The following is a 17,672-nucleotide window of genomic DNA, read 5'->3' on the forward strand; positions in this document are numbered from 1 at the left end:
GCAGAGGCATTCTCGTTCCTTCTTATTTAATACATATTTAAAGGCTAACCTTTAGCACTCAGAATAGATTCTCCCGCAGCCACATCCTCGAATTGCTTTTACCCATCCCCGCCGAGCGACCAATTTAGGAAACGAGGTAAAGGAGAAAGTGAGCCTGGAAACCTGAGAGGAGAGGGTGGGCGGGGAACAATTCGCGGCTATTGCCGCTTGTAGCCGACAGGGAGCGCTTACTAGCACTGAGGACCCCGCCTGGGCTCCGCCCCCTGGTAGTTCGGTCGTCGCCTTCGGCTCAGGCGGCTCGCTCCCCCAGGCGGCAGTTCCCTCCGAAGGCACCCCACACCGCCCTTTCGCTCGCCGGGACTCCCGGGCAAAGGATCGGCGGCGGGCGCGCTCGCGTCGAAGAGGGCATGGCGGCTCCGGAGCGAAGGGCCTTCGCGCACCGTATTAACCGGTGAGGGAACGGATAGACGCCCGCATGCATGCGAGGGCAGCACTCTTGGGAGGGACCAGCTGAGGGGGAGGCGAGACACGAGGGTTCAGTTGTGGCAAGAAGCGTCCTTTCGGGCAGCTATAAGACCCTCGCCTCCTGCCTCCTGAGGAGTAATCACCCCGCCCCCAATTCTTGGTCCGGTCTCCCACTTCTCCCTAGTTGAGATTCGTGGATTCCCATTCCCTTCGAGCTGTCAAGGGCACCCTTGCAAGGAGTCCTGTATAAGTCCACCTCCTTTGTGGAGTTTTCTCAAGCCTGCAACCTGGAAGAAGTAGTATCCAGAGGAAGGGAAGATTCCCCCCGCCCCCATCATCTGAACCCAATCTTTAGCTATTACCGGCTATTCAGATGTTTGTTCAAATGTCTATTCCCCAGTAGTATTATTGGTTTTCTCAATTTTTCTTTTTCTCCGTATTCAGCACATCGTTTAATAGCTTCTCAGTTCCTTGCCCAGCTGTCTTGCTAAAACAAGAAAGAGGAAACACATCCTTCACTTATTTCATTGAGCATGGATAGGCACTTAATGGCAAAATGATTGTCCCCACCCTTTGAGGCAGATTTTGAGCTAGTGCCCAAAATTTAATGGCTGTTCTAGGTATACTATGGTAGTTCTTTTGTGCACATCTAAATTGGTCCAGCTGCAGCTTATGGTCCATCTGTTATCTAAGAATCAACAGGCAAATTTTTTAAGGGAATTGTAGTCTGTAATTAAGGGTGGAGGAAAATGAAACTGAAAATAGCTGTATTTTATTGTCAGTTATGTGCATTGTAATATCCATTTTCAGAGAATGGCTCTTCAGTCCTTTTCTATGTAGTACTAGGATAGATATAAAGAAGGGAGTATCTAACCTGCCTTTACAAATTGTATGCTGCATGAAGAGGAGGAGGAGAACTTCGAATGAGTACCTCATGATCTTGGCCTTTACAGAGAAATCCCTTGGATTCAGTTGAATTTGTTTTTCCGAAGGGTGGGTGTGAGGCCATGAAGGAACAGACTGTATGCCCCTTTGACATTTCAGTAATACTGTGCACCAATTTCTGACCCTTTATTTTGGTGACATATTACTCTCTTAAAGTGAGATGTGGATTTGCATAAAACATACGTAGATGCAGATCAATAAAGTATGCCTTGGAGTTTGAAATCAGTCTGGACTTTGGTGACTGGAGGGGAAAGTGTGAGGTCAGTTTAATCTCCCCTTCTTTCACATGCACATACATTCAAAGACAGGGCTGTTATCTTCCATAGAGGATTCCTGTTTAGTCTTCTCCAGCCATTAGGATGTGTGTGTTGGGCTACTTGATTCAGAGGATCCATGGAGTATTTGGTAAACTATCAATAAAATGCTTTTTTCAAAAGCATTTTGGAAAGAGCTGAGTTTGGAAAGAGCTGACATGCAGTTTATTTTTAACTTTATGGACCACATGCATATAGGGAGGTGGGGTGACAATAGGTAAAGCTAAAAAAGTAGAAATAAGTATTAAAACAACTGTAGAGACTTAGGCCAGAATAAACTTCTCTGACATACGGATTTTATTTATTTGTTATATTTCCATTTCAGCTTTCACTCAGGAGTTCAAGGCAGTGTACATAGTGCTCTGTCATCCTGTTTTTTCCACAACAACCATCTGTGTAGTAGGTTGAGTTGGGGTAACCTCAATCACCCAGTGAGTTTTAAAGAGAGATTTTACTTTGTACTTCAGAGCAGGGCTAATATCTTCCTTACAAGCAGTTTTCATGAAAGTGACAATTTAGAAAGCTTTCTATTACTGTACAAATTAAGGGTAAACCTACTTGTGGAGTAGTCAATAATAAGGAACTAGTAATGCATGTTACAACTTTGTAAGTCTCTAATGCTGTATTTATGGTATGTGAAGAAAGAAAACGTGATTTTTTCTTGTTCTGGCCAGGAAGGAACTTAAGCAGCTGTGCTAAGGTTTTTTTTCTTTTTGTTTCATTCTTTTGCTTCCTTTTGAACAATCAATGCAAAGTTCAAGCAATTGTTTTTGGAATGAAACTTTAAAGTTATTTATTGCTGTTATCTGAATAGCTTTCATTTTGGTCTTTTCCTCTTGCTGATTATTTTTGCTCTTCCTTCTTTTGCAGTACATTTAGAATAGAATAGAATAGAATAGAATTTTATTGGCCAAGTGTGATTGGACACACAAGGAATTTGTCTTGGTGCATATGCTCTCAGTGTACATAAAAGAAAAGATACGTTCATCAAGGTACACATTTACAACACAATTGATGGTCAATATATCAATATAAATCATAAGGATTGCCAGCAACAAGTTATAGTCATACAGTCATAAATGGAAAGAGATTGGTTTGTTTGTTTGTTTGTTTGTTTGTTTGTTTACATTTATACCCCGCCCTTCTCCGAAGACTCAGGGCGGCTTACAGTGTATAGGGCAATAGTCTCATTCTATTTGTATATTTTTACAAAGTCAACTTATTGCCCCCCCAACAATCTGGGTCCTCATTTTACCTACCTTATAAAGGATGGAAGGCTGAAGGTGATGGGAACTATGAGACGATTAATAGTAGTGCAGATTCAGTAAATAGTTTGACAGTGTTGATGGAATTATTTGTTTAGCAGAGTGATGGCCTTCGGGAAAAAACTGTTCTTGTGTCTAGTTGTTCTGGTGTGCAGTGCTCTATAGCATCGTTTTGAGGGTAGGAGTTGAAACAGTTTATGTCCAGGATGCGAGGGATCTGTAAATATTTTCACGGCCCTCTTCTTGATTCGTGCAGTATACAGGTCCTCAGTGGAAGGCAGGTTGGTAGCAATTATTTTTTCTGCAGTTCTAATTACCGTATATACTCGAATATAAGCCGATCCGAGTATAAGCCGAGGTCCCCAATTTTACCCCAAAAACTGGGGTAAACTGGGGACTCGAGTATAAGCCGAGGGTGGGAAATGAGGCACCTACCGGTTGAAACCTCCTCCCTCAGCTGAGAAGGCTGGCGGCCCCCGCCCGCCCTCTCACTGCACCGGCAGGGCTTCCGTCCGGTAAAATGTGAAAAAGAAAAAAAAAACTGTTCTTGTGTCTAGTTGTTCTGGTGTGCAGTGCTCTATAGCGTTGTTTTGAGGGTAGGAGTTGAAACAGTTTATGTCCAGGATGCGAGGGATCTGTAAATATTTTCACGGCCCTCTTCTTGATTCGTGCAGTATACAGGTCCTCAATGGAAGGCAGGTTGGTAGCAATTATTTTTTCTGCAGTTCTAATTATCCTCTGAAGTCTGTGTTTTTCTTGTTGTGTTGCAGAACCGAACCAGACAGTTATAGAGGTGCAAATGACAGACTCAATAATTCCTCTGTAGAACTGAATCAGCAGCTCCTTGGGCAGTTTGAGCTTACTGAGTTGGCGCAGAAAGAACATTCTTTGTTGTCCTTTTTTAATGATGTTTTTGATGTTAGCTGTCCATTTTAGATCTTGCGATATGATAGAACCTAGAAATTTGAAGGTTTCTACTGTTGATACTGTGTTGTCTAGTATTGTGAGAGGTGGAAGTATGGAAGGGTTTCTCCTAAAGTCTACCACCATTTCTACGGTTTTGAGTGTGTTCAGTTCCAGATTGTTTTGGTTGCACCACAAGGCTAGTCGTTCGACCTCTCGTCTATATGCGGATTCGTCATTGTCTCGAATGAGACCAATCACCGTTGTGTCATCTGCAAACTTCAGTAGCTTCTTCTAAACTATTAATTATTATTAGTAGGCAGGTACTTATGTTCATTCTTCACCTTGGAAGGCAAGAGAGAGAGAAAGAAAGTGCATGTGAATGAAACTTTTGTCCTCGACTCTATTTAGAAATGCATCTTATTGCATCTGCAATCTTAAGTACAATATTGGAAACCATACTTAATGTTGGAGAGGTCTTTGAATCTAATATGAAAATAATTGTTTTGGCTTTGTGGTAAGCTGTGAATAAAAACAATCTCCAATCCTTCGGCTGAAAATGTGAAGTTTCAGAAAAATGGTATTTTGAGCTCTTTAGAAAAATTGTAGGATATAGAGGTAAGTATTGATTTTAAAAAGAGTTTAATATTTGATGTTCTCAGTAAAGTAAAAGTTTTTAGGATGTTCTTTTTAAACAATGATTTCTATTTCTAATGCTTTGCTCTTAATGTTTCTGGAGCACTGTTTTCATTTATAAAAAAAGGTGTCCAACTCTAGGGCATGGTGCTTATCTGTTTCATGGCCAAGGGAGCCAGCAGTGTCTGAAGACAATTTTTGTAGTCATGTGGCCAGCATGGCTATACACCAAAGGCACACAGAGCATCGTTACCTTCCCAGCAAAGTGGTACATATTAATCTACTTGCATTTGCATGCTTTTGAACTGCTTGGTGGGCAGGAGCTGGGGCAAGTAATGGGAGCTCACCCTTTTGTGTGGAGCTTGGGATGTCAGCTCTCCAAATGACAAGCTCAATATCTTTAACTGCTGAGCCATTGCACCCCCTTTGTCTTCATTTATGCAAAAGCTATAAAATACTTGCTAGCCACCATTTCCTTAGTCATAATGGGAAATATTTCTACTAGGGTCTTTGTTGTCCTTTTTAATGATGTTTTTGATGTTAGCTGTCCATTTTAGATCTTGCGATATGATAGAACCTAGAAATTTGAAGGTTTCTACTGTTGATACTGTGTTGTCTAGTATTGTGAGAGGTGGAAGTATGGAAGGGTTTCTCCTAAAGTCTACCACCATTTCTACGGTTTTGAGTGTGTTCAGTTCCAGATTGTTTTGGTTGCACCACAAGGCTAGTCATTCGACCTCTCGTCTATATGCGGATTCGTCATTGTCTCGAATGAGACCAATCACCGTTGTGTCATCTGCGAACTTCAGTAGCTTCTTCTAAACTATTAATTATTATTAGTAGGCAGGTACTTATGTTCATTCTTTTTTTTTTTTTTTTTAAAGTTTTATTTTCATTTTCCAACAACCTATTCAATATACAGTCTCTTATTCAACATTAGTCATTAAATTTTCATTTGTTACTTATTCGGACCTGCCCAGCTACCACTTCCTTCTTAACAAACCTTTCCTCCTCCCTTCTCTACTTTCTTCTACTTTCTTCATCCTTCCTCTCCTTCACTTTTCTACGTCCTCTCCTCTTTCCCTACTCTTCTCTTCCACCCTTTCTAACCTCTCTCTTTCCCTTTCTTCTTCCTCTCCTTTCCCCTTTTCTACCTCTCTCTTCCTACCTACTTTCTTCCTTCACTCCTCCTCTCCTCTTCATTCCTTCTGAAATGGCAGCTGAGCAGCCCCGCTTTCATTTCAAATTATTTCTATTTCTTAATTACATATCTTCAATCATTCCTTTACATTGATCCTTCATCTCCCCTCTCCCCTTCCCCTCCCCTCCCACCCCGAGACTTCCCAGAACAAAGTACAGGGTATAAAATTAACAATCATAAATTAAAATACAACATAAGTCAAATCCATAGTCACTCCTCTCTAAGACCTTAACTCCCCTTCCAAAAACAGAAAAGTACATTCTTCTTCCAGTCCATTATATATCAGTCCATTCCACTCCTAAAATCTTCAGAATCTTCCAATTAAGTTAATATTTCCAGTTCATCAATAAAATATCTTCATCAATTAAGACCAAATATATCTCCAATCTTCATCGATCAAGACCAAAACGATATTCCATCTTCCAGTATTCATCAGAAATTCTTCTATAATATACCTTTCTTCCTTAAACAGTATCCCAAATATAATTCATATTTCCAGCTTAAATTCTTAAATTTTTATCCAATCTCCAAAAGTAAACAATATTCTATCTTCTCATATCTTTAATATCACTTACATAAATCAAATAACATTGCTAATATTAATATTTCATACATCTGTCAGATAACATTATTAAAATTATAACTTATAGCCAAAATATATCAACTATAACAAATTCTATTTAACCAGATACCAACATTACATCCATAAATTTTTCTATCCTCCAAGGGTTAAACAATATTCCATCTTCCCATTCCTTTATACCTCACATATATCAAATAATGATATACCCAAAATAAGTCAGTTGTAAAAATTAAACCCTATATATATATATTAAAAAAAAAAGATACCATCAAAATCACATCTTAAGCATTCTCCTTCCCTTGTCTTCTATCTTACATTTCCTTACACATTTTCAATCTCCAAAATATCACTTACATAAATCAAATAACATTGCAAATATTAATATTTCTTCAATTTACCTTACATCTATCAAATAACATTATTAAGATTATAACTTATATCCAAAATATATCAATTATAACAATTACATTCTAATTAGCCATATACCAACATTACATCCATAAATTTTTCTATCCTCCAAGGGTTAAACAATATTCCATCTTCCCATTCCTTTATACCTCACATATATTAAATAATGATATACCCAAAATAAGTCAGTTGTAAAAATTAAACCCTATATATATATGTTAAAAAGAAAATACCATCAAAATCACATCTTAAGCATTCTCCTTCCCTTGTCTTCTATCTTACACATTTCCTTACATTTTCAATCTCCAAAATATCACTTACATAAATCAAATAACATTGCAAATATTAATATTTCTTCAATTTACCTTACATCTATCAAATAACATTATTAAGATTATAACTTATATCCAAAATATATCAATTATAACAATTAAATTCTATTTAACCAGATACCAACATTACATCCATAAATTTTTCTATCCTCCAAGGGTTAAACAATATTCCATCTTCCCATTCCTTTATACCTCACATATATTAAATAATGATATACCCAAAATAAGTCAGTTGTAAAAATTAAACCCTATATATATATGTTAAAAAAAGAAAATACCATCAAAATCACATCTTAAGCATTCTCCTTCCCCTTGTCTTCTATCTTACACATTTCCTTACACATTTTCTTACACCTTGGAAGGCAAGAGAGAGAGAAAGAAAGTGCATGTGAATGAAACTTTTGTCCTCGACTCTATTTAGAAATGCATCTTATTGCATCTGCAATCTTAAGTACAATATTGGAAACCATACTTAATGTCGGAGAGGTCTTTGAATCTAATATGAAAATAATTGTTTTGGCTTTGTGGTAAGCTGTGAATAAAAACAATCTCCAATCCTTTGGCTGAAAATGTGAAGTTTCAGAAAAATGGTATTTTGAGCTCTTTAGAAAAATTGTAGGATATAGAGGTAAGTATTGATTTTAAAAAGAGTTTAATATTTGATGTTCTCAGTAAAGTAAAAGTTTTTAGGATGTTCTTTTTAAACAATGATTTCTATTTCTAATGCTTTGCTCTTAATGTTTCTGGAGCACTGTTTTCATTTATAAAAAAAGGTGTCCAACTCTAGGCCATGGTGCTTATCTGTTTCATGGCCAAGGGAGCCAGCAGTGTCTGAAGACAATTTTTGTAGTCATGTGGCCAGCATGGCTATACACCAAAGGCACACAGAGCATCGTTACCTTCCCAGCAAAGTGGTACCTATTAATCTACTTGCATTTGCATGCTTTTGAACTGCTTGGTGGGCAGGAGCTGGGGCAAGTAATGGGAGCTCTCACTTTTGTGTGGAGCTTGGGATGTCAGCTCTCCAAATGACAAGCTCAATATCTTTAACTGCTGAGCCATTGCACCCCCTTTGTCTTCATTTATGCAAAAGCTATAAAATACTTGCTAGCCACCATTTCCTTAGTCATAATGGGAAATATTTCTACTAGGGTCTTTTCTGCTTAGGCTTCCATTTTATGTTATTGTTAGTGAGGGGTCTTCTATGTGTGTGAAGTGAGAATAGATAGCAACTTTTTCTTTTTAAATAAGGATAAATGTGACTTAAATATCAAAGAGAGATAAGCCATAGCCTTTAGGTTAGATAAACCATAGTCTGTGGCCAGCCAAACTTACAAAGTTTAGTGGCCCACAGAATATTTCAAATGATCCAGTTTTCCATTCTGGAATATAGGATGATAAGAAACATTGTTCTTTATTTTTGCCTGGATGTTGGGGCTTTTTTTTGCCAGGTGTTCACTAATTTGTTCAATTAGTGAATAGGTATTTTTCATTTTTATTTGTTTATAATATAAAATACAAAAAAACAAAAACAAATAGTAGGAAAAAATAGGGGAGGGAAAGGGGAAGGGAAGAATGCAGAAGAAAAGGGAAAAAGAAAGAAAAGGTGTTGACTTCCAACTTCCTTTGGTGCAGTAAAATAAGATAGTAACATCAAACCTCAACTTTTTACTTTTACATAGTAGTATAAACTAGACATTTCTATGTCAACAAATTCTATATCAATAAATCTATCTAATCAGTAAAACCCAAAATCAAAGTTTCAACTTGATTTTTCAACTTGATATACTATATATTAGTATTTGAGAGAGATAGAAAAAGAAAAAAAGCACCCAGGAAATATTTGCCATATCTGCCATTTAGTTTTTAAAATTACTATTTCTACAGCTGATGTTAAGCTCCCTCTTCTAATGTAAGGCTTCTGCAGAACATTGGAGAGGATCATGGAGTATGCATATCAGTCTTTTTTTCCTGTCCTGTTTTTAGATTTAAATTTTGTCTCCTGCTGGTTATTTTTCAGTTCCATCTATTTAGTTCAGCTTTTTAGACAAACCTTGTGTGTCTAGACATCATTTCATCTACAATGCTGCCACTCAGCCAACTGGGAAAGTACCATGTATCTGATACCCTGCCATATAGAAAGCAATTTAATTTTCGTGTGACAGTTCCCAATAATTGATATTACTCTGCTATATAAACATATGTACACACATACTGATACAATGTACAGCAGGAGTTATATGCACTGTGTGGATTTAAGATAAGCAACTTCCTTAGCTAAAGGAAAGGGTGAAGTAGCTTCCTAGATCAGGTCCAAAAAATCCCAAATTTTGTCTGTTTCCTCCCAGGCTATAAAGCTACCCTTAATAGCAGGCTGTTTACAGCCGCCTGTTTCCTCTGCCTCTTGCTCCAAATGCCTTTGATCTTGTTAGTGAATTCAGTGTGCAGCTATCCATTCTGTTAAGGAGTCCAGATGGAAACAAATGCAAGAAGATCTTTGTTCATTTCTCTGCCCTTTCTCATCTGTTCAGAAACATGTATTTCTCAATAAACTCCTAATATTAAGCTAGGGATATGAAACTTGTTCTAAGCTGAAGGCTTGGTTCTCGAAGGAGTGAGGCAAGGACAAAAACTAAATTTGATTTAATTTTAATTAAAATACAGGTAGTCCTTGACTTACCATTCATTCAGTGATAGTGTTAAGTTGTTGTTTTAACCATTTAATTGTTTCTGACTCTTGGCAACTTTATAGGCAAGTGCCCTCCATCAGTGGTGAAATGTAAAAGTTGTTACTACCGATTCTGTGGGCGTGGCTTGGTGGGGGGAAACGTGACTGGGTGGGCGTGGCCAACTTTTTTTTGCTTTTAAAAGCATTTTTTCTACAACCTCTTTGGCCAAAGAGGTTGTAAAAATGCTTTTAAAAAGCTCTGACGATCCCAGGTGAGTTGCCTGATTGTCAGAGGCTTTTCTCTTCTTTTAAAAGCATTTTTTGGCTAAAGAAATATTATTTTAAAAGTAAATAAAAAACCCTCTGATGATCGCGCGGCTCAGCTGGGCATGGGGCTGGGGCAGGGATTTTTGCTACTGGTTCTTCGAACCACCCGCCGCCATCGATACAGATTGGGCGATCTGGTCCAAACCAGAAGCATTTCACCCCTGCTCTCCATGCTATCCTGCCAAGCACAACTTCTTTCAGTTGTTGGATGTTCATTTTTGTATCAGCTTTGAGGTTATCAAGCCAGTGTGTTCTTCACTTGCCCTTTCTTCTTATTCCAGTAACCATTCCTAGCATCATCGTCCTCTCCAATGAATTTGTGTGCATGACATAGCCAAAGTAAACCAGATAGTCTTATGATTTTAGCTTCTAGTGACATGTCTAGTTTTATATAATTTAACACCTGTCTCTGTTAGTTACATGATATGCAATAATTTATGCCAGCACTGCAGTTCATAAGTGCCAATTCTTCTTCTATCAGCCAACTCTCACACCATTATAGGGAAGATTATTGTTCTAACTAGCCTGCTTTTTGCATTTATATCACTGTCTCTTCTTTTCCAGATCTTATTCATGTTAACCATTGCAGTGCGGTCTAAGGTTATCCTGCATTTGAATTCAGGAGTAGAACTATCATCATGAACAATTTTAGATTCAAGGAAGATAAATTCCTTGGATTCATTCAATGTTATGGCGCAGAATTAAGGGACTCATGACCAATCCCTGAAGTTACTGCCCTTGCAGTACCCCCATGGTATGTGATCAAAACCTGGATGCTTGGCAGCTATCTGCACTTAACAGGTGTTTCAGCTCCCCCACCTCCCTGTCTCTTCTCCCGTCTGCCATTTATGCCCTTATGCCTCCCTGCTGCCTAGACTTTGTTGCCCCAGTTGACCTTTGTGATCTTCTTGCTCCCACTGCTGACAGGTGTCTGGCCAGGCCTCTTGGGTGGCCGCTGCTGGCCACACAAGCCTGTCAGATATGCCTCCTTTCAGTACTCAAGAAAGAAAAACCCCAACTCCATTTTCATAGAGAAAGGTACTTTTACTGAGTATGAACTGAATGCAATCAAAGAAAAGCAAGGTCTGAGCAATAGGCGCGAAAATCACATATAGGATATGTCCCCAACCCCTGCCCCCTGGGTCCAGTCAGGATTATCCAATCACATTCCTCCAGGGGGTCATGTGTGGTGCAGCTTCAAATGGCCCCATCCTTCTGGTATGCCCAGACAGTTGACCTTGACTGGTTATCAGCACGCCTCCCAGCTGCAGAGAAAACACTGAGGGAAAGTTCCTCCAATTTTCTCCCTGTTATAAGACATTTCCACCAGTTCGCTTCCCCACTCCTCCATAACCAAGGCAACTCCCCCCTTCCCCCATTACAATGGCAGCCGTAGCAAGCAAAGCAATCAATCAATAAGAAGCGGAGGCTGACATTCGGCCCTCCTGCAGAAGAGATGTTAGTCCTAAAAAGAAAACAGAATAAAAGGGGAAAATAGAATTTACACAAGCAGGTGAAAATTGTACATTTTCATAACTAAGGTTTAACAGGATATTTGGAATAAAACAATGGCAGCTGTTTCTGAGCTCTCACATCGTGCTTATTCACCCATTCAGCCTGAGCTAATGGGAAGTGTTTCCAGGCCACCAAGTACTGCACCTTCCCCGATGTTTTCTAGAATCCAATATCTCCTTAACTTCAAAATGCTCTTCTCCTTTGATGAGTATGGGGACTGGAGGAGATTCTTGGTCTGGACAGAGGGAGGAAATATGCTCGGGTTTCAGTAAGCTAACATGAAACACAGGATGGATCCTCGGTAAGGTTTTTGGTAATTCCAAGTGCACCGTAACTGGGTTCACTATGCGTACAATAGGGAAAGGGCCCATATATTTAGGTCCACATTTTTTTTACTTTCGGGTAGTCTGTAGATACTTGTGGAAAGGAAAACTTTATCTCCTACTTTGTAATCCCTAGCCTGGATTCTTTTCTTATCTGCTTGTTTCTTATGGGTACAGTGTGCTTCATGTAGGGCCTTACATGTTACCATCCAGGTACTACGTAGCTATTCGATCCAATTAGCCAATTTAGGTATTTGTGGTTTCTCCCAAGGCAATTCCGGGATGTCATACAGGTAAACCAGGACCCCCTTGTAAAGGTGCTCATGCAGTACTTTGTTGATCAGTTGCATGAACACTGCGGGGGGGCCTTGTAATCCGAAAGGGAGCACCCTAAACTGGAAACATCCCAGCGGGCAATTGAAAGCAGTTTTCCATTTTTCATCTTCCTTAATCTGAACTCTATAATAAGCCTCCCACAAGTCCCATTTAGTTAAAATCTTCCCTTTGGCCAGGTGAGCTAGCATGTCTTTCATGAGGGGCAGTGGGTAGACATTTTCTATGCATATGGCATTTAGATTCTTATAGTTCACCAGCAGATGAAAAGACCCATCCTTCTTTTCCTGGAATAACACTGGGGTGGCTACTCATGGCCTAGCTGGTTGGAGGAAGCCGTGTTTTAGGCTTTTATCAATAAAGTCTCGTAGCTCCCTCAGCTCCCGGGTGGGTCATGGGGTAGATCTTTGGTTTAGGGAGCTTTACCCCCAGAAGCTACAGTCTGTAGGTCAATGGGGAGGCAGCACATCTGATGCCTTCTTATTAAACACATCCTGGAGGTCCTGGTACTCTTTTGGGATCTTTTCCTCCCCCACCAAGTGTTCCGTTGTGGCCACCACCAACTCACTCGCCACTTTGGCCATGCAATAGGGGCTCCCCCCTCTCTTCCCTTGCTGGTTAGAGCAGATGTGCAACACGCCCTTCCTCCAATTTATGCGCGGGTTCCATTTTCGGAGTCAGGGCAATCCCAGCAGGAGGGGTCGTTCCATGCCAGGGGCTACAATAAAGCTCAGAGTTTCTTGGTGATCACCCATGCTCATTTCAACTGGTTTGATTACAAAATGGACTGCCCCCCCCCACCGACTGGTTTAACTGACAGAATGTGATGGGTCTGTTCATTGATCTTAGTCTTAGACCCATCTTTTCCATGATCTCAGGGCTGATGACACACCTTGTGCATCCCGAATCCAGATGGGCTAGCATCTTCCCGTGGGCCCCGGTAGATGGGACCTTTAATTCCACTGGGATGGTCATGGGTCCCCCACTCTGACTTACCAGGAGGTCCTCGTCAGAATCAGTTTCAGTTTCACTGAATTCAGCAGGGGTCTGAGTTCCTAACTCACCCTGTCTCAGGGGAGCGAACTCAATGACTTCTACCCCTTTTAGGGCGGTCTCGCGGGGTTTAGTGGGCGGTTTGTCGACTCTCTTCCCTCCACCAGAGGTTCCAGGCTTAGCGAAACATTCAGCCGCTCGGTGCCCCTCCTTCCCACATCTGAAGCATGTGGTGGACTTCGGCTTTGAGCCTGTGGGTCCCCCAGCGGCCTTTGGAGACCCTTGTGGGGTGAGGAGGGAGGTTTGCTCCAGGTGCTACCACCGAGGTAGCAATCTCTGGCCAAATCGATCTCCACATCAGCAGCCAGCACATACCAATTTTGCAGATCCCGAGGGCCCCCATGGAGCAGCAATCCTTGTACATATCTTTATTGAGGCCATCCTTATAGCTTTCCAGCAGGGCTACTTCTGACTACCCTCTCATGTAGTGCACTAGTTTGCGGAACTCCATCATGTAGCAAATGTGAGACTAGGCCAAAAATACTCAGGTGATGCAGAAATATAAAGAGGGGTCAGACAATGCTGTATTCTGTCTCTGCTGTTGTTTAATATCTACTCTGAGTCAATTTTCAATGAAGCACTGGAAAACATTAATGCTGGCCTCAAAGTAAACGGTGTTCAGATCAACAATTTAAGATATGCTGATGATACAGTTCAGCATGCCAGTAAGCATGAACACCTTCAGCTCCTCATCAACAGTCTCAGAAATATCTGAAAAATATGGCTTGAAGCTTAACACCTCAAAAACCATGATCATGGTAGTCAGCAAACAACCCATTAATTTACCACTGATAAATTAGGAAAGAATACCACTGGAAAAAGTTGAAAGGATCACCTACCTCAGTTTTAATTTACATGAAAGCTGAGACATGATCAGTGAAGTAAAGACAAGGCTAGAGAAAGCTCAAACAGCATTCTTCAAAATGAAAAAGGTCTTCTGCAGTCACGACATAACTGTAAGACTGAAGTTAGGCTTGTCAGATGTTACATCTTTTCTATCCTGCTCTATGGAGTAGAGAGTTTCTGACAGAAAACTACTTGAAGACACTAGAAGCATTTGAAATGTGGATTTACAGACGGCTGTTAGTATAAGCTGGGTTAATGAAATCACAAATGAGGAGGTGATAAGCTGCCTGGGAAAGCAAAGAGAAATCATCAAAGCCATTAAAAAGCGAAAGTTAAAATATTTTGAACATGTGATGCAATACCCAGAAAAATACGGCGTCCTTCACTTAATCCTCCAGGGAAAGATTGAAGGCAAATGAGGTCCAGGCAGAAGAAGAACATCATGGCTTCAAAACCTAAGGGACTGGTTTGGAGAAAACTCAGCAGTACTTTTTCATGTGGCTGTTGACAAAAATAGGATTGCCAACATGATTACCAACATCCGATGATGGATATGGCACAAGAAAAGGAAGTACAAAACTGGTCATGTTTTATGTTATATTTATATGGAAATATTGAAAATTCAAAAAAGTTCATGATTTTTAAGTACTGCTATAGATATAGGTAAGAATGATAAATTCCAGATTGTGGAGTCTTTAGTGAAAGTACCTAGCATCAGTTTTTCCAGCTCTTGTAAAAATCAGCATATCTGGCTCCATGTTCTGGTTTATAATAAGTTTACAGTTTTGTGTGTTTGTGAATTTGTTTTCATTGGGTGTTGATTTTATGACTTTTAGTATATAATTTATACAAATTAGGAGATAGTTGCATGATGGGACTGATATGGAAGGTTTCTGTACATATTTGTAAGTTTGGGAAAACTAAAAAATAGTTGCACGTATGGAAAAGGTTAATTTTAAACTATTAATTGGTATGCACCAGTTCTCCCTTCAACCCTTGAAACTGTTCTGCAATTTATTTCAGAAATCTTTATAAGTTATTTTAATTAGAGTGATAAATACTGCTCTTAAAACAATCGCAAGTGTCAAGAATCAAAACATAGAATCATTCTATCAAAAATGCAAGGAGAAAAGCAATGTGAATATTTAAATCGGTATATTATTTTGGGTATTTATGAGTTTCACTCAAATACAAAATTTAGCTCATATGATGGCACTGGCTCCATATCTGTAGCTCTGCCAAGTGACATCAGTTTGACGTATTGATTTTCTTGGACCTTGAAAACCAATTTGTTTTAATATGCCTTGGGTTGCTGTGGTTTTTAATGGTGTTCATTCTTCTTGCACTTTAAAGATTAGTTTACTTGAGTGTAACCTTGTTTTTTTTCCTTTTTCCTTTTTTTGTAATAAATTTTTCTTTTATTTTATAGCATACAAAAATTCCAATATCAATTGAACAGTATTTTATTTATTTATTTATTTATTTAATCACATTTTTATACCGCCCTATCTCCCGAGGGACTCAGGGCGGTGTACAGCCTAATAAAAACATACATATAAATACAAAATAAAACACCAATTTAAAAACTTATTAAATAAGGCCGAATATTAAAAATTGCGATAAAAATAATAAAACCCCATTAAAACCAAATTTAAAATTCTAGTCCAGTCCTGCACAGATAAATAGATGTGTCTTAAGCTTGCGGCGAAAGGTTTGAAGGTCAGGAAGTTGACGAAGACCTGGGGGAAGTTCGTTCCAGAGGGTGGGAGCCCCCACAGAAAAGGTCCTCCCCCTGGGTGTCGCCAGTCGGCACTGCCTGGCTGACGGCACCCTAAGGAATCCTTCCCTGTGAGAGCGCACGGGTTGGTGGGAGGCATTCGGTGGCAGCAGATAGTTCCATAGGTAACCCGGCCCTATGCCATGGAGCGCTTTGAAGATAGTTACCAAAACCTTGAAGCGCACCCGAAAGGCCACAGGTAGCCAGTGCAGTCTGCGCAGGAGAGGTGTCACATGGGAGCCACGAGGGGCTCCCTCTATCACCTGCGCAGCCGCATTCTGGACCAACTGGAGTCTCTGGGTGCTCTTCAGGGGGAGCCCCATGTAGAGAGCATTGCAGTAATCCAGACGAGATGTCACGAGAGCATGAGTGACCGTGCATAGGGCATCCCGGTCTAGAAAGGGGCGCAACTGGTGAACCAGGCGAACCTGGTAAAAAGCTCTCCTGGAGACGGCCGTCCAATGGTCTTCAAAAGGCAGCCGTCCATCCAGGAGAACGCCCAAGTTGCGCACCCTCTCCATTGGGGCCAATGACTCGCCCCCAACAGTCAGCCGCGGCTGCAGCTGACTGTACTGGGGTGCTGGCATCCACAGCCACTCTGTCTTGGAGGGATTGAGCTTGAGCCTGTTTCTCCCCATCCAGACCCGTACGGCCTCCAGACACCAGGACAGCACTTCGATAGCTTCGTTGGGTTGGCCTGGTGTGGAAAAGTACAGCTGAGTATCATCAGTGTACAGTTGGCACCTCACACCAAAACCATTGATGATCTCACCCAGCGGCTTAATATAGATGTTGAACAGGAGGGGCGAGAGAATCGACCCCTGTGGCACCCCACAAGTGAGGCGCCTCGCGGTCAACCTCTGCCCTCCCGTCAACACCGTCTGCGACCGATCAGAGAGATAGGAGGAGAACCACCGATAAACGGTGCCTCCCACTCCCAATCCCTCCAACCGGTGCAGCAAGATACCATGGTCGATGGTATCAAAAGCCGCTGAGAGGTCTAATAGGACCAAGGCAGAGGAATAACCCCTATCCCTGGCCCTCCAGAGATCATCAACCAACGCGACCAAAGCTGTCTCAGTGCTGTATCCGGGCCGAAAGCCGGACTGGAACGGGTCTAGATAGACAGTTTCATCCAGGTACCGGGGTAATTGACATGCCACCACACTCTCTACAACCTTCGCCACAAAGCGAAGGTTGGAGACCGGACGATAATTACCTAATACAGCTGGGTCCAGGGAAGGCTTCTTGAGGAGAGGTCTCACCACCGCCTCTTTCAAGGCGGCCGGGAAGATCCCCTTGTTGTCTGGGTAAAAATCATTTTAGGAAATAATAATCAAAGTGTTTACAACAATATTCATTGCATTAATATCCATTGTATTAATGTTAATAACAATAATAATCATACTATTTGTTTAATCAAGTTAACATATCTTCATTATATTACTGATCCTTCCATATATTTCCCTGTTTCTAGCTCCTGTTTTTGTCAGCTAGCCATTGATAAAATAAGTCCCAAGTCAAAAAATATTCAGTTTCTTTCTTTACCTTAATTGTAGGAGTTAGCTTATCCTTACCTGAGTTTAACTCATAGAATCATCTGTTACAACGTGCTTCCTGTTGAAGACTGCTTCAGTTTCAATCACAATACATGAGCACACAATAGATTTAAGCTTAATGTAAACCGCTCCAATCTTGATTGCAGAAAATATGACTTCAGTAACGTTAATGCCTGGAATGCACTACCAGACTCTGTGGTCTCTTCCCAAAATCCCCAA

The 17,672-nt window shown here is 40.6% G+C and overlaps 1 protein-coding gene across 15 annotated transcripts in view; it reads left to right on the top strand.

Annotated features, from left to right (window-relative positions):
• Positions 1-285: 285 nt before the first annotated feature.
• DOCK6 (dedicator of cytokinesis 6) overlaps positions 286-17,672 on the top strand; it is a 213,849-nt gene continuing 196,462 nt past the window's right edge. For all 15 annotated transcript variants that reach the window (XR_009153092.1, XR_009153093.1, XR_009153094.1 and 12 more), the window contains exon 1: positions 286-451. Coding sequence is in view for 10 of the 15 variants with exons in the window: in XM_058165870.1 (XP_058021853.1) it covers positions 408-451 (44 nt within the window). In the remaining 5 variants the exon portion in view is untranslated. The remainder of the gene's footprint in view (positions 452-17,672) is intronic.

Source organism: Ahaetulla prasina, chromosome 2, assembly GCF_028640845.1.
Source record: "Ahaetulla prasina isolate Xishuangbanna chromosome 2, ASM2864084v1, whole genome shotgun sequence".
Lineage (NCBI taxonomy): Eukaryota > Metazoa > Chordata > Lepidosauria > Squamata > Colubridae > Ahaetulla > Ahaetulla prasina.